At 41.4% G+C, this 22,839-nt stretch overlaps 1 protein-coding gene across 1 annotated transcript in view; it reads left to right on the forward strand.

Moving 5' to 3' along the window:
• PGM5 (phosphoglucomutase 5) overlaps positions 1-22,839 on the forward strand; it is a 170,454-nt gene that overhangs the window by 138,277 nt on the left and 9,338 nt on the right. The window contains exon 10 of the mRNA XM_008144963.3: positions 6,986-7,120. Coding sequence (XP_008143185.1) covers positions 6,986-7,120 — 135 coding nt within the window. The remainder of the gene's footprint in view (positions 1-6,985; positions 7,121-22,839) is intronic.

Below are 22,839 nucleotides of genomic sequence, written 5' to 3' on the forward strand. Positions count from 1 at the left end.
TTTTGTCTCCAAAAATATGGTGCAGATGTTACACAGCAATATTTTCACCTTGAAGCTTTCCAGATAAATCATTGGGATTTCCTGTGGGAGATAACATCAGAGTTAGGCTCACGGGGTCTTTCTCTTGCAAGCCTGTCCTGTCTCCAGGTCTATATGCCTGGTGTGGCCAACTGACTGTGTGACATTGTACCAGATGTCAGGGCCATATGCTGTTTTCCTCTGGAATTCATCCTAAGTCAGTATTTGATGAGGTATGATGCTGCCAAGTAACTGTTGGTAATGTACAGTTCCTCCTTCCCTGCCTGGCTGCAACATGTTCTGTAGACTCCAGAAGAACATCTGGCAGCTCCATGTGTATTTAGCAACTTGCAGAATTCCCTGCATTGATTTACACAAGGGCTTTAAAAAAGTATCAGCATGTATTTATCAAACATTTATCGTATGCCTATTCTACATAAGGCTCTGTGCCAGTTTTGGGGACCATACAAACCTTATGAGATATTGTTCAACTATTTCACATGAAAAGCAATGTATGGCCTATGGTTCATATGGTTCAACCTAAAATTATGAGCCTGCAGTCAGAGGACTTAGACTGAAGTCCTGGCTCCCACATTTACTAGCTGAGTTACCTCGAACAAGTTCTTTAATTTGTTCTTTCTTTTCAGTGAAATGAGAAAGTGGCCTGGATGACTCCAAGGTCCTTCCTTCAGGACCTTAAGTGTCTAAATTGACCAACCTGGAAGCAGTATTTTTTTTTTTTTTTTTTTGCCAAAGAAGCCAATTCAGTGGAAGGTATGGAGAAGATAAATGGTAACAGACCCCGTGAGTTTAGCAATGATTTCAGAGACATGGCAAAGTTCTTAACATGAAATTCATCTTATTTCTGCCTAATTTAAAATTAAGTATGTACATGACATCACAAACTATCACCATTTAGGTTTTATTTAGTAATCTTTTGCAAAATCTGGAAGGTTGGACAACTTAGAGCCTAGCACCATTTTCATTAAAAGCTTTAAAATAATAATATTTATATAGTGACTTACAATTTTCAAAGCATACATTTTCTGATTTGATCTCACAGCAACCCAAAAAGCCAGGCTATTTTATTTTTCATTCTCTCTCTCTCTCTCTCTCTTTTTTTTTTTCCCTAGGAAACTAAGGCTTCGAGAGCTTAAGTGACTTAACACATTGCGGACGGATCACGAGAATTCTCGCTTCATATTACACAGTGTTTTACAAAGTATCATACTTTAAAAAGATATTAGCTTGTAAGAACATATAATAAATAACTTCAAAATGCAATGGGTATTTAATTTTAAAGTGTTCCTTTAACATTTATGTAAAAAGTTTTTTGTACTCATTCAATAGAAACTTATCTGGCCACTGGGTAAAGCTAGCAAGAAAACTACTGGTCTGCAATGTGTTAAGGCCACTGGCTAGAAAGGTTCCAAGCCAGAATTCAAGGCTGGGTTTTATAATTGTTATTTCTGTATCATTTCCAAACTGATTCCATGAACAGCAAAACAAAGAGGGAGAAATTTGGGAAGAAGAATACATGCTAGAGAGAGAACTAGAAGCAGATTGGAAGGTTTTTGTGTGGCGATACCTACAGGGCACACATAGCCCATTAAATCCTTCTTCATTGGACAAAACTAAAGTGGGCAACACCCTCATCACTGAGGCATACAAGTCCAGGCACTCAAGGGGAAGAAAAATGCTAGGCAGGAGCTGAAATGCCCTTTGGATACCTCTACCCCATAATTAACACTTTCTTCTAATGGACAAGAGCCTCTTTTTCCTTCTTTAAGCTGTGGCGGACATTCCAACTCCTATAGTTGCTGTGGCAACCAAGACATCATGGATTTCTTCATAGTTGCTTCAAGGATTCCTTAGGAGATTGTGGTAAAAACAGATAGTATGAGATGGCTCAAGAGGAGATACTACTAATGATTCTCCTGCTGACAGGCCACAAGAAGGAGGCTTTCAGAACTCAGCAAGATGATGTTTTATTATCCCCCCATGTTATGGCCCTCCTAAGATCCCAGTCCAATGGTCGTATATTCATGAAACCTTGGATATTAAAGGAATCTCTTTAAGACTGTCTTGTAGTATATGTAAGATAGGAGTCACCCAAGGACTTAGGCGGACACAGCAAGCAAGCAGGAGGGAAGTTTATTAGAGGGAATGGGGGGATGGAGCCACACCCGGGGAAGATTAGGACTCGGCCTCCACTGTCCTTGGGGTTGAATTCTATGCGCAAAAACCGCAAGGGGCAGGGGCTGGGGAATATAAGTGTTCTCAGTCTGATTAGATGGGGTTTGTTGTCCTTCAACCCGATTAGTGCTGGCCATTGAGGCTGTGGGCTGTAAGCGGCCGTTGTTGTCTTTGGCCTGCTGTCTCGCCCTCTGGTGCGGCTGCCTCCTGTTGTGCTTGATAGGGTGACCGTAGGCTGGTTCACGAAATGAGGCTGGGGCTCCTTTCTCATTTGGGACTTTCTGGTTCGCCTGAACCAAATGTCTTCTGCTGGCCTGTCAGTGTACCCCAGTCACTTGATATATGAAGCAGATGATCCAGAGAAAAGAGGCCACTACACTGGTGTCCACATTTACATCAGAATCACTGGGGAGCTTTTACAATCCTGATGCCCAAAATCACACTCCATACAAATAAATCACAATGTCTGGGAGTAAAAGCCAGGTATCAATATTTTTTAAAGAATCCCATCCCCCATACACACACACATACCAACTAATTCCAGTGTCCAGCAAAGTTTGCAATTAATGGGCTTATGATTTGTCTAAGATCACACACACGGTAGAATAGGAACCCTCCATGTTCAACTCAATCGTTTTTAGCCAAAACTGACTCTTGCCCTGAAAACATAGGATGAGTAGATACAGAACAGCTGCCATAATGATGACGTTCCAGGTAATCTCTCACAACTGCCCTTCAAGGTGAATACATTAGCCTCAGTTCACTGATAGAGAATATGAGTGTTTTCATTTGTGAGTCCTTCCTAAATGTAGAAGGAGGCCTTCCAGCGGTGCTCCCTCCAGTTGTTGGACATACCATGGCACTTATTCAGGTGTTTAAGGAAAACCTACTGTGTGCAGGTGTTGCCCTAGGGCCTAAGCTATGTGGATAAATGGTCAACAAGGAACAGAAGACTTTGAGCTCCCAGAGCTTATCAGCTAATGAAGGACCAAAGATATAATTCAGCAATTCTGAAGACATAATTCAGCAATTCCAACACTTAAGAGTTAAGTCTGGCCCTAACCAGTTTGGCTCAGTGAATAGAGCATCAGCCTGCGGACTCAAAGCTCCAAGGTTTGATTCTGGTCAAGGGCATGTACCTTGGTTGCGGGCACGTCCCCAGTAGGAGGTGTGCAGGAAGCAGCTGATCGATGTTTCTCTCTAATCGATGTTTCTGGTTCTCTATCCCTCTTTCTTCCTCTCTATAAAAAATCAACAAAATATATTTTTTTTAAAGTTAAGTCTGTGATGGAAACTTATTTTATTCATTTGCACTGGGCCTTGCTTATTCTAGAGGATTTGTGGCAGCAAAAATATACATAATGAAGTTGTTAGCATATAAATAAGAAACAGAAATCAGACTAGGGAAAATATAAATAGGTGTAGAAAGTTAAGAACAGAAGAAGAAAAATATATAGTTATGCAAGTCATAAAGATCTACTTGGGCTGAACCTCAATTTTGGCAGCCACATTGGAAAGGGAGCTATGGTTAGTTATAAAGTTCTTACTGTCAGAAAGACAAAAAAAACACAAAAAAACCACCAAAAAACAAACACACACACACACAAAAACACACACAGTACCTCAGGGAAGGAAAGGCTAACACTTGAATCTTGAGGAAATGTCTCGTGTGGAGTTCCATATGGTCAACAATATTCCTATAGTGATTTGCAAAATTGGATTTTATAACACGGTGTCTTGTTATAAAATTGTGAACTTTGCTGGACACTGGAATTAGTTGGTGTGTGTATGGGGGTGGGATTCTTTAAAAATATTGATACCTTGCAATAAAATAAAGGATATAAAATGGTGAATTTGTGGCATGAGTAGGTGGTCAGGAGTAAATTGATTTGTGCCAAATATACATCCAGATGAATCTGTGGCTAGAAGCTAGACTATATGGGGGAATTGATGGATTGGATACCCTTAAAAACAGTCTTCATAATGTCTCTCTACTGGGATTTTTATAAGGTAGATGGTCTTTTTTTTTTTCTTTTTTTTTTCTTTCCAATTTTCTGGGGTGGGATTGAAGGGCAAGTATTCTATGTTGTGGCTAATTTAATGGTTCATACCAGGGGTCAGCAAACATTTTCTTAAAGGGCCAGATAGTAAATATTTTAGCCCTTGTGGGCCAGATGGTCTTTGTCATAACTATTCAGCGCTGCGGTTGTAACACAAAAGGAGCCATAGACAATACATAAGTGAGTGGAAATGGCTATGTTCCAATAAAACTTGATTTACAAAAACAGGTGCCAGGCCAAATTTGGCTGACAAACTGTATTGCCAATCCCTGGTTTAACATTGAAAATAAAAGCAAATTATATTATTGCTATTCTTTTGTTGGAATTACAGAATGTTTAGAAACTTGGCAAGCCTTGGTCAGTAAGTACCTTTGACCTCATAATTTAATTGATAGTAGGTAATGATATATGCTGGAGAGAGCATGGCTCATGTTCAAGTTTCAAATTCATTACATTCATTGGAGGAACATGTGGACCCCAAAGCAATCCAATATAACTAGTCACACATCACAGTGACACTCAACAGACATGGAACTAGGCTTGTTGCAGCACAGAACTGGGCTGGGTCTAAACATTTTTTATTTCATGTGGAGAAGGAGAATTGTGTTTCTCACCTGGAGGTCTCACAAAGCAACATGCATTCTCTATTAAGATCTCCTGGTTGGTCCCTTAGGAAAGAGAAAAGATGTTGGATTATGTCCAGTAGGTGTGTGCTATTTACTCCTTCATCGTCTTTTCAAGTGCAAAATCTATTCCAGGCTACCAGATGTAGATTCTAACAAGTCTTCATAAGTACAGCCAAAAATACAGCTGCCCTTAGGAAAAAATAATTACTTCACTATAAAAAGGCTTAGTTACGAGCAGATAATGCATATTGATGGTTTGCTGTGATCTGGATTTTTGAATATCTCCCACCGGCCATAAACTAATCTGAGGGGTAAATTGTGCAATGGGAGCTACCTTAAAGGGTTAATTCTGGGAGGTCACCAGAAGAAGGGGCCTCAAGTGATTTGAAATCCGAAGCAATGGGTGATTTAGGGCTCCAGCCTTAGATACTGCTTTAACTAGTTTATGGATAACTCATGGTCCTGAACAATGAATTATGAACTCACATGTGCCATAGGTAGTGACAGTGGGAAAGTGGGCTTAGACAGACAGCTTCAGAAGAGTTTGTAAAATCATGGAATACAGTTGTGGAACCCTTGGGGCTTCATTGTCAGTTTGAGCATAATTTGATATATCATTCTTTCTGGATAGTAAGGAATTGTTCCTTTTGCTCCATTTGGAATTTCCTAACTATTCACGTATCTGGCAGCATATGGTGGTTAAGAAAATGGTTTCTGTTCATTGTAATCACTACTCTAGGCCTATGGAGAACAAGTACTGTGTCTTTATCTTTATTTTCTCAGGCATTGTCCTGTACCTGATCCCTAAGGGCCACTCAAAAATGGTTGCCCAGTGAATGAATCCTGGCTAATATCCTGTTTGCAAAAATAGCATCATAGAGTGGTGAGTTGCCAGGAAGAGAGGTAGCGCCTTTTTTGTTGCACAAACTGTGGCAAATCTTGAACCCTTCCAGCAGAGACTAAGGCTTTTTGTTTAGGGGCTGGAATATGCCTATAAGACTTAAAAAGCAGAAAAACATTCATATGGAGTCACAGTGTCTCTCCCCTTCCCCCCTGTAGATACCACCAGATGAGGGTGAGGTAAAGGATATATAGGGCAGGTATGAAATATTTTTAATAATGGCTTATTCTTAACAAGCAAGATTTGAGACCAGAGAAGTTTCAAGGATAAATTTCTTAGGGAAAATGTCTGATATCAGTCACCTGAGATTTTTCACTTTTCCAGAAATATCAAGTGACCAGACATACTATTTTATTCCCTCCTCTTTCCTCTGGCTCTTGCCAACATGCTTATTAATAACAACAACTTTATCTATTGTCTTAAGAAAATAAGTTTCCTTTGACAGAAGTTACAATATGGTTTTACAGTCATATCTTTAAAATATCCTTGCCACTAATAAGAAAGACACAGAGAATGGGGACATTTTGAGCCAAAACCAATGTGATATTGGCAGCACTGAGATGCAGCACAGTTCTGTTCCCACTCCACCCTGGTGGCCAGGTCTTGCCAGAAAGAAGGGGGACAGAGCCAAGAGGATGGGGAGTACACAGGAGCTCTCAAAGCCCAGCTGGGGCTCTAGCCCTGAGCGTTTCATTGTCGGGTTCCCCTGCTACCAGAGGAATGTGGGAACAAGGAAAGAAACAAAGATGAGTTTAAAGCAAAGCCTAACCTCACATGGGTAGTGTGTCTTACTGTAATATATAAATTGCCCAACTCCATATGTGGTGAACATTGGCCCCAGGGACATTGAATATCTTTTCCTCCTTATTATCTCCACCCACATCACAAGACCAAGGAAACCTGAGCACCTGTTTTGCCCCTCACCCTCCCCTAGTATTAACCACAAGACAACATAAATAGAATAAAGAGATTAATGGATAATTTTAAGTAGCCGCTAGGTTCACGTCATACTCCTGCTTGGGTTAGTGTTGAGAGTCAATTATAAGTTGTCATGACCCCGAGTATCTTTAGATCATAGAAATATGCAGATCTCCAAAGTAGATAGTAATTATTTTTACCTGTGTATTTTTACCTGTATTATTTTTATCTGTTCACTGATCCATTCTGACTATTCTTGGTCCCAGGGCCTGAGGATCATTTTCTCAGACGCATCACGGCTCATCTTCCGGCTCAGTTCCTCCAGTGGCATTCGGGCCACCATCAGACTGTATGCAGAGAGCTATGAGAGGGATCCCAGCGGTCATGACCAGGAGCCACAGGTACCAAAACAGAGCTGTGCTCCCAGCACTGTGTGTTTCACTGCTTCTGGCAAATTCTGGGAGCTCCTATATGCCTTTAGTGGGAATGATTATATTCTGGAAAGTAAATTTCATATTGATACTTCCAGCTGAAGGACAAACTTAAGAGTAACTACGAGCAAATTTAATTCATTCATCGCAGTGTTTTCAACAGGACAATTGTTCTCCAGCATCTATGAGACTAGCATTTCTCAAATGACTTGCCTCTCTTGATTGCTCTGCATTTTGTTAATTGGGGTGACATTAAGAAGAGGCACCTTGTATAGATAAGGAAATTTCGAGTTAGAGTCAAACTGGTCAAACTACGCAGAGCCTTGACTATGCTCATGTAAATTATGAGTTTTCGGGTGTTTGGAAAACTCTGGGTTGAACCATGACCTTGAAGAGCCAATATAGATGCTACTCTGGGCTTCCTTTCTGAGATTGCTGCCAACCCTGGCATGCGAGAAGGGACTATGGCTGGCCTGAATTTAAAGTCAAGGGAAGACACTAACAAGGCTAAGCCAGCCATTGTTTGGCAAAGCCCCCTTATGTTGTCAACAATCGAACTAAAATAATTCACTAAGAAAAATAATAAGCCATTCCACTCCCTTATTCATTCAAGCTCCAGGCAACATTAATTCATACCAGTAAGAACCCACTATAATGTTGGGTACTTCCAGCTACACTGTTTGCTGCCCCCTCCCTCTTGGTCTTTACTTCAACCTGGGTTTTGAAGCAGGGTCTTTGATAAGTTCTAGAGATGAAAACATTGGCTCCATCTGCAATGCTTCTTTTGTGAAGAAGAGAAGTAAAGAAAATGTCACTGCTTCTCATTTTACAGTTGCTCAGAATTTCCAGTTATAATTGGCCATAGCTGTTCCCTGGATGGAAAAGATGCCAGGGAACGTTTTCTTTCTTTGTCAGTACTTTAGTGGGGGTTTTTCATGACATTTTTCTTTGGAGAGGCTCAGAGAACTTGGGAAAAAGGGTACCATACATAGATCCTTACACTTGACCCTGCAACTAGCAGATCTGTCGAGTGATATGATCCCAGGTGGGGAAGTAGAGGCCTAGGAGGCGGTTATCAGGGTCACCTAGAGCATGAAGGGGCAGAGCATGAGGCCAGCATCATGTCCTTGGTCCTTCCTCCTCAGGATCACAGGCTTCCCATGCAGGGATGGGCCTCACTCTGCCAACATGATTTGTGTGTGAGTAAATTTCACGCAGGATAGTACAAAGTCATGCAAAAATTGGAGGCTCACCCTACCTTTCTATATAAAACTCTCATCTATATCTCATGTTTGGGAAACAAGATTAAAACACGGACCTGAATTGTTCAGAGCTTCGTACAGGGTGAGGAATGATATTCCTGGCCTCACCAGCTCTGAGTCACTCAGACTCAGGGCTATTTTTTTCTCAACATTCTTTTCCCTATTTGCACATAGTAAGTGGTTATGATATTTGCTTATTTTTACTTACCTTCTGCACTGGCTGCAGGAGTATCTTTATAATGTCTAGGCCATTAGGCATGTGTGAAAACAATCCTATACACACATTTTCCGTCTACCCTTCTAAGTTTTTCTGGCTGATCTAACAGTCAAATTGACATGAGACAGATTAGCAAGAGAAAAAAAAGTTAAAGTTTAATAACATGTAGACCTCCTATATACACGGGATAGACCCGGAAAACTGAGTAACTCTCTGGAATGGCAGAAGCTACCACCTTAAATAATGTTGCCAGCTTGTAAGACAAAATATTTTGATGGTGGGGGGGGTGGGGTTGGGAGGTACCAGAAAAAAAGCCCAGTAAACAAGGATAAGGTTATTGTGCAGATCTCAGTCCTTGGCTCTCCAGTGATGAGAGTTTCTAGAGTTAAGGTCATCCCCCACTTCCCAGTAAAGTGAGGGAGACATTCTTACAAATGGAGATTTCCCTGATACATGTCTCTTACCACAGGGTAACTTCCACTCAGTTTTTAGAGCTTTTCCTATGTCTGCAGTTTCTTAAAAATAAACAGCCTAAAATATTCCTTATGCAAAGAGAAACATTTTGGGGTGGCAAATGTGCTCTCCTACAAGTCTCTCTCTGAGATGGTCCACAAAAGCTAAGTGGTGCCCCCCTTTTTAAGGCTTCCTTTGAAGCTGAAGCTTCCATGGGCCTGCTGCCGGGGGGGGCTGTGTGTTAAGTATGGTCAGGACCTGGGGCAGGCTGTCCCCAAATACCCCACAATGGCATAGTGATTACTTTGAATTAAAGTTACTGGACCAGCAGCCAGTGCAAGAAGGGCATGTTGACCCTCCCTGGTCGCCTAGAATGCAGGGAATAAATCTCCCCGGTAAAAGGTGTCCTCCTTGATCCAAGGGAGTGAAGAGAGACACCGATATCGATAGAGTTAAGGAATCTAGAGCCTAGAAGCCTGTGTAAGCCTTATTTTTTCTAATTTACTACCCAGACCTTTTTCTGTTTAGATTCCTAGCAAATGAGCACCCAAAACTAAGTTTCTTTGTCCTGTCAAATGTTCACAAATTTATTGTTTCTTTGTCTAAAAAAATGACACAAAGGTGGGCTGGTTCATCATTTCTCTGAGTATTATTTATGATCTCCTATATACATGCATTAAGTTAGTTTTTCTTCTGTTTATCTGGCCTTTTTCAATTCTATTGTTAGTCCAGCCATCAGAACTCAAGAAGGGTAGAAGGGAGAACTTCCCACTCCCCTACAGTATATGTACTTCAATCTGTGGGTAAAGTCACCATTGCTGTGTGTTTTGAATGGTTGGGGGGCCCTTGCATTGATACTGTTCTTCTGATTGCTGATATTCTCTCCTTTTCTAATCATAAGCAAGGGTTTTCCCTGACCTGGCTAGGTGGGCCTCACAGTGTTTAGCATAGGACCTAGAATAAAATGTTATGTTAAAATAGAACTTCTTATTAAAATACTACACATCATTGTAGTATTAATACTACAACTTATGCCCTATTGCCTAGTACAGTGGTCGGCAAACTCATTAGTCAACAGAGCCAAATATCAACACTACAACGATTGAAATTTCTTTTGAGAGCCAAATTTTTTAAACTTAAATTTCTTCTAACGCCACTTCTTCAAAATAGACTCGCCCAGGCCGTGGTATTTTGTGGAAGAGCCACACTCAAGGGGCCAAAGAGCCGCATGTGCTCGTGAGCCGCAGTTTGCCGACCAGGGGCCTAGTACATTTAAATCAAGATATAACTTTAAGATTTTTAAACCTTACATCTAAAACCCCAAGGAAAGGAAGAAGATTCTCTCAGCAGGCCCACCTGTCTCAATTACTGCGGCCCTTGGACCAGGGAGGGCCTACTAACAGCATTGCTTTACAGGACCACCTGCTTCTGCCTTAGAAGAGCTCTGGAAGGAAAGGCCTTTGGTTAACAATTAGCAGAGATAAAAAAATAATAATAATAAGGCATTCTCCTGAAACTGCAAGTGTTATTACTGATTCAGGGCCTGACAGGGAAACACCAGCTTATGTTGCTTTCTCAGCCACAGAGAAAAACCTCTTCTGCCTTTTTGGTTTGTTCTGATTGGCAGCCCAGAGAACAAACCAAACAGAGAACAAATAGCCACCTCGCCCACCCCACACTGGCACCTGTACTCAGACACCAGTTAAAGTACCTCTGTACCTGGCAGAGATTCCATTGATATCTCATTCCAATTCAACAGATTTTTTTTTAATGCTTTATCCCCTTTAACACAATGCCCATCTACGTTCAAGTTATTTAGCAAGAAGACTGGAAAGTTCCCTTCAACTGGCTTTGTTAGCATCTGGCTATTTTAGCTGGGATAGTTACTTTTCCTGACATTTTACACACATGTGAACAGAACTTGTTTTGAACATTTATACTGTGGTTGACTCATGCAAGTATTCATAACTATCCTACTGATGCAACTAGGAAAACCTGTGATGCAATCTTCATGCACATAAGTTTCTTTTCCCGCTTATAGATTTACCATTTTAGGTCCATTTGTATAACAGTGATTATGCTATTTGTTTTAAGTTATTCTAAAATAACTTATTAGCTACATTCAAGAATATATATATTTAAAATTTTTAATTAAATCTTTATTGTTGAAAGTATTACATGTGTCCTCCTTCCCCCCCCCCCCCCAGTGACCTCCTCCAGCCCTCCCCAGGCTCCCACCTCAGGCCTTCACCACCCTATTGTCTGTGTCCATGGGTTATGTCTATATGCATGCAAGTTCTTTGGTTGATCTCTTCTCACCCACCCACCTCTGCCTTCCCTCTGAAGTTCGACAGTCTGTTCCATGCTTCTATGTCTCTGGATCTATTTTGTTCATCAGTTTATTTTGTTCATTTGATTCCACATTTTAAAGAAAATTCTATCTATGTGCACTTAGGAATTGGTGGTGAGAGGAAAAAGGAGATTGGGAGGCTCTTGATAAGATGAGAAGGTGCTTGCTTTGCCCTCACTGTGTCCTTGGTAAATCAGGAAGGAAAGCTCCCAAGGCCTATTTCTGAGTTGGTAGTTTGACAAAGACAAGATTACTTTAATGTTACTGACAATTAGTAGTAGGCCTTTAACGAGCCCTCAAACCAGCTAGCTGGTAATAATTTAGAAAAAGGGATGAGCCAAAAGGATTTAAATTCACAGGTAACCAGAAACAGGCAGTTGTTTCCATTTTCTTTCCCACCAGGTTTATTAGCAGGGCTGCTAAAATATCTATTTTGTATATGTTTTTATTGATTTCAGAGAGGCAGGTAGGAGGGAGAGATAGAAACATCAATGATGAGAGAGAATCATTGATCAGCTGCCTCCTGCATGCCCCCTACTGGGGATCAAGCCTGCAACCTGGGCATGTGCCCTGACTGGGAATCGAACCCTGACCTCCTAGTTCATTGGTCGACCGATGCTCAACCACTGAGCCACACAGGGCCAGACGTATCTGTTTTAATTAAGCCAACAAACGTATTCACCTTCTTTCCTTGTCCCTTTCAGTCTGTGGGTGGAGTGGCTAATGAACAGTAACAGAGTCTAAAGGAAAAGGAAGAAGAAGTTTTGTTAAGGGCTGGGATCATTACAGACTGATAACCAGCTCCTGGCTAATCAACAGTTGGCTTAGGTACTTTAATTGCAGAATGTAACTGCACCCAACCCCACCCCAACCCCAGGAAGGAGCCTGATTTTCCCAACCTTCTTTCTCACTGAGGGAATTGAAGTGTGTATTTCTGATAAGCTGCACCTCAAAGTCTTTAAGGACTAATATCTAAGCACCAGGAGTCCCTCTATATTGGATTAATCTGTCAAATCAAAGGCCATCTATCATTTTGCCCAACCTGTTCTGAGTATGACTTTATAACCCAGAATTATAAAGTACAGAGCCATTTTGTGTTATGTTAGGAGAACATATCATTTATTATCTAAATCAGGATACTTTTGAGAGTGAAAGGGGCACTAATAATTATAGTGACACCCTCCCCAATAAACCAGGGCAAATGGTTACTCTAGTTACATGCCTTTGTGCTATCTTAGATCTGCACATCTCTTTAGGGAGGGGTTTCCAGGAGCACCACTAACAGAAGCCTTGTAGTACAGAGGGAACATGCAGGAGTGAAGAGTTAGATCCGTGGCTCTAACCCAGACTGTACACCAGAACAACTTGGGTGGCTTGGTAAAAACACACAGGCCTGGGCCCCCCTCCCAGACATTGTACTTTATTGTTCTGGGGTAGAGCCTGTATTTTTAAAGCACTTCCCAGGTAATTCAAATTAGAGAAGGGCCTCTAAACTTTAATATGTATGTTAATCATCTGGATCTTGTTAAAATGAAGATTCTGAGTCAAGTCTGAGGAAGGTCAGAGAGTCTGCATTTCTCAGAAGTGCTCCGGTGAGATTGTGTTGCTGGTCTAGGAGTCACACTTTGAATAGCGGAGAGTTATATGAACTGTGAAGTCCTAATAGCAGGACCTTGACTTATTTAAAATCATAAAAAGGGCAACACCTGTTTTTAGTGCCCTTCCATGCATGAGCTGCTGGCCTCTAGACTCACATCTCCAGTTGCCCATTGGACGCCACTGGAATGTCTTCTGGGCATCTTTAACTTGACGTATGCAAAGCCGAGCTCCTGTCAGCTTCCAGGATCCTCACCCTTCCCCCTTTCTCCTGCTTCTTTAAGTTCTTCATTTCAGTAAATGGTGGCTCCATCCTGTTAGTAGGTTTGGCCAGACACCTAGAATTCATCCAGGGGGTACGATTCTTTCTCTCATGCCCCATATTCAACATCAGATCCGACCAACATGACCTTCAAAACACAACCAGGTCTGACCTCCTCTCACCACCATCACCATTTCTATGCAGGGCCAAGCCTCTGTTTTCTCCTTTACATCATTGCACTGGTCTCCTCACTGGTCTTCTTCCTTCCACTCTTATCCACTCCCTACCCACACCTAGTCTCAAAACAATAACCAGAGTGATGTTTTTAAGACATGTTAGATCGCCTCATTACTCTGCTCACATCATCCAAGGGCTCTTCATCTCACTCAGAGAAGAGCCTAAACCCTTACCATGGCCCCAAATGCCTCACTGGAGATCTACCTCCGACTTCATCTCCCACCTCTCATTCGATTTCCCAATGTTCTAGGCTTGATAATTTGCTAGAACAACTCACAGAACCCAGGATAGCTCTTAGCTTATGATTAGTGGTTTATTAGTAAGGGTACAACCCAGGAACAGCCTAATGGAAGAAATGTGTGGGGCAGGGGTATTTACAGCTTCCTGGTCCACCACTGTCCCAGCAGAGGTTTCATTATGTGGGAATGATTAAATAATTCATTGACCATTGGTGAATGAACTCTACCGACAGCCCTTCTCCCTTCCTGGGAGGTTGGGTTGGGCAGAAAGTCCCAACCCCTTATTCCCGGTTCTCTGATTATAGCCCTCACCTTAAAAGCTATCAATGTAGGGGCCCACCAAGAGTTACCTCAGGAGCATAAGCTCAGGTGTGGTTGAAAGGTCTTGTTATGAATAACAAAAGGCATTCCTATCCCTCGGGAAATTTAAAGGATTTGGGGAGCTCTGTGCCAGGAACTAAAGACAAAAATCAAATATATTTTTTATTATACCACACTTAATAAGTGTGGGTAAATGTGTTTTGAAAACAACCAGTTTTCTCTCCCTTAATTTGAATTATCAGTGAATATGCTTTTAAAATGATTAAAATAATAATGTTCTAAATACATATTGGTTATATTTTAAAATTAATGGGACATCTGAAGTGACTTGGAAAATAAAATTAGAAATTGAAATAATATGTGTGATGTAGAAGATTTGGAAACAGAATGGAATTCAGAAGTGACATATAAATAGACTGTCACTTAGACATTCAATTTTCATGACAATATGAAAAAGTATATATGTATGTACATGTGTAAATGTATGTGCATATGTATATATGTATATGTGTGTACACACACACATATATACATGGTTTTGGAGTCATACTAGATAAATATATAACAAAAACATTATGTTGTTATTTTTAAAAAAACCTGCATAGGAATGTATTAATAACCATATATGCAAGGACAGTCATGAGGAAATACACCATTTTATTTTACTTCTCAGAGTTTGATCTGTATTGCTGTAATGTGGAAATACCAGGGAGGGTGGAGTAATATAGAGAGAGTTAAGAAAAGAAATACATGGTTAAAGAGTTGGGATGTAAATGCTGTGGCCAAGTTCATAGCTGGCTCATTTTGCATGGAAGAGAGGCGTTGCCTGAGGTCTTCAGGAATTTAAAAACTAATGTGAGGCAGAGAAAGATGACCAGTTGTTCTCCACAACTAATGAATATGTAATTTCAACAATTAAACTCAAGCTGAACTGTAAGGGACTCAGATTGACTATTAGAACAATTTCAACTGTGAGGATGCCTGCCCAGTTGAGGTGGCTGGTTTTCTAGACCACATAGATTTAGATGATTTTTAAATATGGGCAAGGGTGGAAAGGAACTGAGTAAGATAACATCTCAAGGTATTCTTCAGCCTTTTTAAAAAGAGAAACAAGTTGTGGTCAGGTGGGTTAGATTTCCCTCTAGTGGCATAGAAAGGAATTTAGTACAGCTTGGAGCTGAGTTACAGTTGAGAAAGAAGCAAAGATGTATAGGTTTTCTGTTTCTAATCATTTAGGTACACTACCCCCTGGAAAATCAAAATGGCAAACAGTCCTTCTTTTCCTCCCTTCGATATTGAGATGTGGATCAGGCTGTGTTGCTGTGGATGGATGCTTTCCCTGGGACTGAGAGCCATTCCTGGGATGATCATCTGGTGGGGTGTGCAACACTCCCTTGGGCTGGGAATTTGGCAAGTGTTTCACAGGCTGGTGACTCTCCCAGTCCAGGGCTGCTTTGGGTGTTGAAGATAGTGGGACTTTCCTTTGGCCCGTGCTGGGTCTGAACTCTCTTCAGGTTACTGAGTGTGTGCTGGCTCAGGGCAGGGACATTCTAGCACTTGTGGGAAAGCGTGTGCCTTGATGACAGTGACTATAAACTACTCATGTCAGTCCCACCATAGGCGCCTACATTTGGAAGTATTCACAAAAGAGACCTTTATGCCAAATCTTCAAAGACTATCTTGGCAGTGCCAATTTCTCCCAAGAGCCTAGTGGCCTTAGGAGGCAGAAGAGCTAAATGTTATGCTTTGATCCTAGCGTTGGCTCAGTTGTGGATTAAGGTTTAGAGACCTGAAGCTCTGAAAAAAAATATATTTCCCTGCCCCACTTCCCCACCTGTATTCAAAATAAAACAACACTAGCTTTAAAAATAAATGTAAGGAAATTTTACAAAATGTCATTTTCCCCCTTATGATGCTATTCATTTCGGTGCCTCTGCTTTGCTGTGTCCAAAGCACATGCTTAACCAGCTACTGGTTAACCTGGCACTGTTTAAGTCCACAAATCAGAGTTGCTGGATCTTGTTTACTCAGCCTGAAAATGGAGCATGAATGAATTTGCCTTGGTCACACAAATACAGAGGGTCATGGGCCATAACTTCTCTCACCAGATGAATGGGTTTGACAAGCTGTGGCCAGCATAATCTGGCTTTCCCAGCATCCTCTTTGTGGCAACCCAGGTGCACAACACAACCAAGTTTCCATGCCTTCCAGCAGGAAGGTACACCAGCTCGTGAGCACTGGTGGAGGGTTAGGTTTCTTCGAAGCAGTGCCCTTCTTTGGCGGATAGTAAATCATTTGCTTTGCTCATAAATTATGGTGTATGTTGGCAAATGACTACTGATGGTGAATCTGGAGATGGCCTGTGATCTTCAGAAGAAGGCTAGGGACTATGCCGTGCAGTCAAGTAGCACAGGAGAAGGAAGGGCCCGGGCTCCCTACCATGGCCTCGCTGTTTTCCCCTGGGGAACACAGGATCCAGGCAGTTGAGGGGAGGATGTGGCTGTTTTAGCTCCACTGTCTGCTGCTCTTGGCTGACTGTTTAATTGATTTTAAGAGAGAGAGAGAATATCCATTTTTGTTGTTCCACTTATTTATGCATTTATTGGTTGATTCTTGTGTGTGCCCTGACCTGGAATTGAACCGCCAACCTTGGTGTATTGGGATGATGCTCTAACGCCGTGGTCGGCAAACTGCGGCTCGCGAGCCACATGCGGCTCTTTGGCCCCTTGAGTGTGGCTCTTCCACAAAATACCACAGCCTGGGCGAGTCTATTTTGAAGAAGTGGCGTTAGAAGAAGTTTAAGTTTAAAAAATTTGGCTCTCAAAAGAAATTTCAATCATTGTACTGTTGATATTGGGCTCTGTTGACTAATGAGTTAACCGTTAGAGCAGTGGTCGGCAAACTCATTAGTCAACAGAGCCAAATATCAACACTACAACGATTGAAATTTCTTTTGAGAGCCAAAATTTTTAAACTTAAACTTCTTCTAATGCCACTTCTTCAAAATAGACTCGCCCAGGCCATGGTATTTTGTGGAAGAGCCACACTCAAGGGGCCAAAGAGCCGCATGTGGCTCCCGAGCCGCAGTTTGCCATCCATGGCTCTAACCAACTGAGTTATCCAGCCAGGTCTGCTCTAGGCTGATTTTAATTTTGATACCCTAATCCTGGAATGAGAAATCCTGCTCAGATGCAGGTGAGGAAGTTCCCCATCCTTTGTTTTTGCCTCCCAGGAAAACTGGGAGGCGTGATAAACTCCAAAACAGCAGCATCTCCATACCAGAATGCCTTAGGGCAGGAGGGAAAGCAATAAAAGTTTATGAAATTCTTGTTTTATGAGGGCTTTTTGTTTCCTGTGAGCCTTTTTTTGTTGGTAGAAATCATCATGTGAGGCATTGCTTGGTAGGTTGTACCCTCTGTCCTCCAAATTTAATGATAGGGGACTGGGAGGTAAATAAGACTGAGAGTGTTTTAAAATGTAGGTTTTATTAGTGTTCAAGTGTGGTGAGGCCAACACATTAGGAGACAATTGCCATTGAAAAGATAGCTTGTTACTCACTGTTCCCAAGAGGAGGGGACAGGCCACGCCATGCCCTGCAGGGCCACACAGGGAAGCACCAGGATCAGTTGCGAAGCAGAAGTGGGGGAAAATGTGGTTCCTGTGGGAAGAAAGGGCGAGGCAGGGTCAGAAGGGACTGCTAGTTTGAATAATTTCAGCAGGCTCTGGGACATAGACACCAGCCTTTGTTGTCTGGTACCTGGCTCTGGGGTGATTAGAGCTGGTGGACAGTGGCCTGAGAATGAGAGCTCAATAAAGGGGGTGTTTGGCTTGGTCAGTCTGCATATAAAAGGTGTGCTCCCAGAAATTAGCTAGCCTTGGAAGGTCCCTAAGTGTCAGCCCATCATAATAAAAGACATGCTTAATACAAAGAGAAAAAGACAAAACCATGGTCACTTTTTCAGGTGGATAAAATGATTTGGCACCAAAATATTGTTTTGTCATATACCATTAAGGCTAAATGGCCCACTGTTCAAAGGTTGGGCTTTAGACTCATATATCTTTGGTATTGAGCCTCAGTTCTACCGTTTTTCAACTCTGCAACCTTGTGCAACTTAATTTCTGTAAGCTTCAGTGCTTTCTCAGTCAAATGGGAATAAAAATACTTTGTATTTCATAGGATTGTTGTGACGATAAATGAGATAGTTCATATAAAGTGTTTTGGACAGTGTCTGGCACATAAAGAGTGCTCATAGCACAATGCTAATGTGCTCATAGCACATTGCTAATAACAATGTAGATTAGTTTTCTGGTCACATGAGGATCAAAGAGTCTCAGATAATTAGCAGTTTGTTTTATAATGAAATTAACCTGTCTTGTCATATCTTCTCCCATTAAATGCTCCGAGAGCAAACTGGATCTATGGGAGATGTCCCAACAGAACTGGCAGCTGTAATGACCTTGCTCTTCAAAAGGGTGCCAGGGCCCTATGAATGGTGTCTTATATATACCACACTGTATTGAAAGGTTCAAAATAAAGTCGAGAGTCTCTGTCTCTCCACTCCTCTCTTTCTTACTCTTCCCATCTTTAGAATCCTTACATCCATGGAGCTTGTGGAACAAATTGTCTCTCCTCCTAGCTTGAAGCAAGAGGGACTGAAATGGGGTTGTTTGTTAATTTTATTTTATTGAAGGTAATGTGCAATTGAAGGTTGGTTGTTTCCAGCTAATTTTCCAGAAAGGATTTAAAGACTAAAGTGCCTGTGAGACAAAAGGTAGGCTTACTGAAGATTCCTGGAGTCTCTGTTGCTGGTTATGAGGCATGTGCATGCTGGTTTCAAAGTGTCAAATGCAAAAAGTAGTCGCATGGAGTAGGTGTTAGCAAGCTTCTTTACGTAAAGGGCCAGATAGTAAATACTTTAAGTTTGCTAGCTGTATTAGTTTCCAGGGCTTATGTAACTAACTACCACAGACTGGGTGGTGCAAAGAGAAATTCATTGTCTCACAGTTTCTGGAGGCTGAAAGTCCAAGATCAAGGTGTTGGCAGGTGGATTCCTTGTAAGGGAGGTGAAGGAATGATCTGTTCTAGGCCTCTCTTCTTGGTTTATAGATGGCCGTCTTCTATCTATCTCTTTACATCATCTTCCCTCTATGTGTGCCTGTGTTCAAATTTTCTTTTCTTACTGAATTAGAGTTCACCCTAATGACCTCATTTTAACTTGATTGCCTCTGTAAAGACTATCTCCCAAGGTCACATTCTGAGGTACTGGAGGTTAGAACTTCAACATAGGAATTTTCAGGGTGGGGGATACAATTTAACCCATGACACTAGCCATATGGTCTGTGTTATAATTTCTCACCTGCCATTGTAGATTCATCCTTGGATGCAATGTCAACATCACCGAGATGCTTTTTAGAAATGCAGAATCTCAGTCCCCACCCCAAACCTGCTGAAGCAGATCCTACATTTAAACAAGATCTCCAGGTGACCTTTGTGCACATTCAAGTGTGAGAGTTCCTGCTATGACAGCCTTTGGATCCTTATTTCTACCTCTGCTTAGCAGGACTGACTTCCCCCTGCCTCCCCCTCCCCCCCTCCCCACCGCCTCAGCCACATAAATCCCTCTAATGCCAAGCCGCTACAGAGCATTTATAGGAGTGACTGACCTCTGTGATTCTCCCCTTCGGGAAAATTATAGAAAGTGCAGAAAATAACTCAGAAAAAATGTCTCAAGACCTTTGAATACCCATTTTTTGCTTGCCAGAACAATGAATAAAAAGGGAAGCAAGAAAATCAGATTCACTTTGCATCTCCATAGAAACCCTACCTCAGTATCAACTCTGTAGTGTTAGACTGTTTTCTTCTCACAATTATACTAATCAAGCTGAGAGATTCAAAATAACCCAGGGATAAAGTAAAGTTCTATTTTAAAATAGAATTTATTGGGTTGACATTTGTTAATAAAATTATATAGGCTTCAGGTGTACAATTTTATAACACATCATCTGAATATTGTGTGTTCACCACCCAAAGTCAAGTCTCCTTCCATCACCATTTATCCCCCCTTTACCCTCTTCTACCTCCCCCAACCCCACTTTCCCTCTGGTAATACTGATGTCTATGTCTATGAGGTTTTTCTTGCTTAATTCCTTCACCTTTTCCACCAAGCCCCCAAGCTCCCTCCCCTCTGACAGCTGTTACTCTGTTCTCAGCATCTATGAGTCTGTTTCTATTTTGTTTGTTAGTTTATTTTGTTCATTAGATTTCATATATAAGTGAAATCATATGGTATTTGTCTTTCTCTGACTGACTTATTTCACTTAGCATAATAATCTCCAAGTATTATTTCATTATGTAAATATACCACTGCTGTTTTATACACTCATCTACTGATGGGCACTTGGGCTGCTTCCAAATCTTGGCTATAATGCTGCAATGAACATAGGGGTCTATATATTCTATCGAATCAGTGTTTGGGGTTTCTTTGGATATATTTCCAGAAGTGGAATCGCTGGGTCATAAGGCAGTTCCACTTTTAATTTTTTGAGGTAACTCCATAGTGGCTGCACCAATCTGCATTCCGACCAACAGTGCATGAGGGTTCCCTTTACTCCACATCCTCTCCAACATTGGTTGTTTGTTGATTTATTGATGATAGCCATTCTGACAGGTGTGAGGTGATATCTCATTGTGGTTTTAATTTGCATTTCTTTGATGATTAGTGATGTTAAGCATCTTTTCATATGTCTATCTGCCATCTGTATGTCCTCTTTGGAAAAGCATCTATTCAGGTCCTTTGCCCATTTTTTAAATTGGATTGTTTGTTTTTTAGGTGTTGAGTTTTATAAGTTCTTTATAAATTTTGGATATTAACACCTTGGTGAATATGTTTTCCCATTCAGTGAGTTGTCTTTTCATTTTGTTGATCATTTCTTTCGCTGTGCAAGAGTGTTTTAGTTTGATATACTCCGATTTGTACCATGCTGTTTTGATTACTATGGCCTTATTGTATAGTTTGATATCAAGTATAGTGAATCCTCCAACTTTGTTGTTCTTTCTCAAGATTGCTGTGGCTATTTGGGGTCTTTGTGGTTCCATATAAATTTTTGGAATATTTGTTCTAATTCTGTGAACTACAGTATAGGTATATTGATAGGAATTATATTATCTGTATCTTCCACCTTCCTACCAGTCTTGATGTGGCTTCCTCTGTAAATCCTTGGTTATAAGATTTCTCTTCAGCTTGCCTTCAGTCGGTTATTCAGGTTGATTGCTCTATATTTTAGTTATAATTCCAATTTGGTCCTGGGAGGAGGTGAGTGTCACAGCCACCTACTCTGCTGCCACTTTGTTAAACCTGAAGTAAAGTTCCTGTTTGATTTTACCAAGATAGGAAGCCTCACTAAAATTGTGGGTAAACAGTTTAACACTACTTCAATTACTAGGCAAAAAGGTTAATAATATACTTAAAATACTTAAGGGTTATATGGCAGTTGTATTTTAAAGGCAAAGTCCACAGAAGAACATGTTCATTTGTCAAAAGTGGAAGAAACTCCCAGTCACTGCACTCATAAAATATATATTAACTGTCCATAAATTCCTGAATAGTTTTTAAATTGCAGGGAAGAATCTCTCTTTGAGTAGAGGGCTCATTTCTATCTCCTTTGTGCCTAGTGTTAATGATTCTCCTGCTGTACTGCCTCTGCTATTGACCCAGGCAGCCTTCATAGCAGAAGTTTTCTTTCCACTTTGCTTCTGCTGTTGCTGCTCAGTGTGGCTGTCCTAACTAGCCTTAAGGAATGTGTTCCAAGTGCAATGATGTCTGTTCCTTGGGTTTTCAGCATTATCTTGTCCAACTGCAATCTGATCAGATTCCCTCTGGCTACATAGATTGGTTCTGCAAAAGGAGGGCTGGCTTTTCTGAGGCTGAGTATCTCACTGATGCAGAGAGATCTTACTTCTGATTTGAGTGGTTTGGGCTTCTTTCATTCAAAGAAAAAGAAATACTTTTGATATTCTTAATCTTTTTTTACCTGAACTTCCATCAGAAAAGATAGTGTGAACTTCATTTTATGGGCAAGGAAGGCGAAGCAGAAATGGTTGTTGTCTGTCTACCAAATGTCAATCTGTTGGGGCTAGAATGCTGGTTCACTCACTTCCACCTACTATTCTAGAAAACTAGGCTTCCTGCTTCAATAACAATAATAATCCTATATAATAAAAGCCTAATATGCTAAGTGTCCAGTCGTCCAGTCATCCGTTCAACCAATCAAAGCGTAATATGCTAATGATATGCTAAGGCCACTCAGTCACTCACTATGACGTGCACTGACCACTAGGGGACAGATAGTCGACTGGTCGACTAGTCACTGTGACATGCACTGACCACCAGGGAGCAGATGCTCCGACTGGTAGGTTAGCTTGCTGTTGTGGTCCGGCTGATCAGGACTGAGCGAGACAGGCTGGACATGCCCTGGAGCTCTCCCGTGGCCCCTTCCTGGCTGGCCAACCTCCTGTGTCCCTTCCTGGCCCCAATCGTGCACCAGTGGGGTCCCTCAGCCTGGCCTGCACTCTCTCACAATCCAGGACCCCTCAGGGGATATTGGAGAGCCAATTTTGGGCAATCCCACAGGCCAAAAGATGCCACTGGTGCACGAATTTGTGCACTGGGCCTCTAGTAGTAGTAATAATAATAATAATAATAATAATAATAATAATAGCCGAAACCAGTATGGCTCAGTGGATAGAGTGTCG

The sequence above is a fragment of the Eptesicus fuscus genome, chromosome 15, assembly GCF_027574615.1.
Source record: "Eptesicus fuscus isolate TK198812 chromosome 15, DD_ASM_mEF_20220401, whole genome shotgun sequence".
Taxonomy (NCBI): Eukaryota; Metazoa; Chordata; class Mammalia; order Chiroptera; family Vespertilionidae; genus Eptesicus; species Eptesicus fuscus.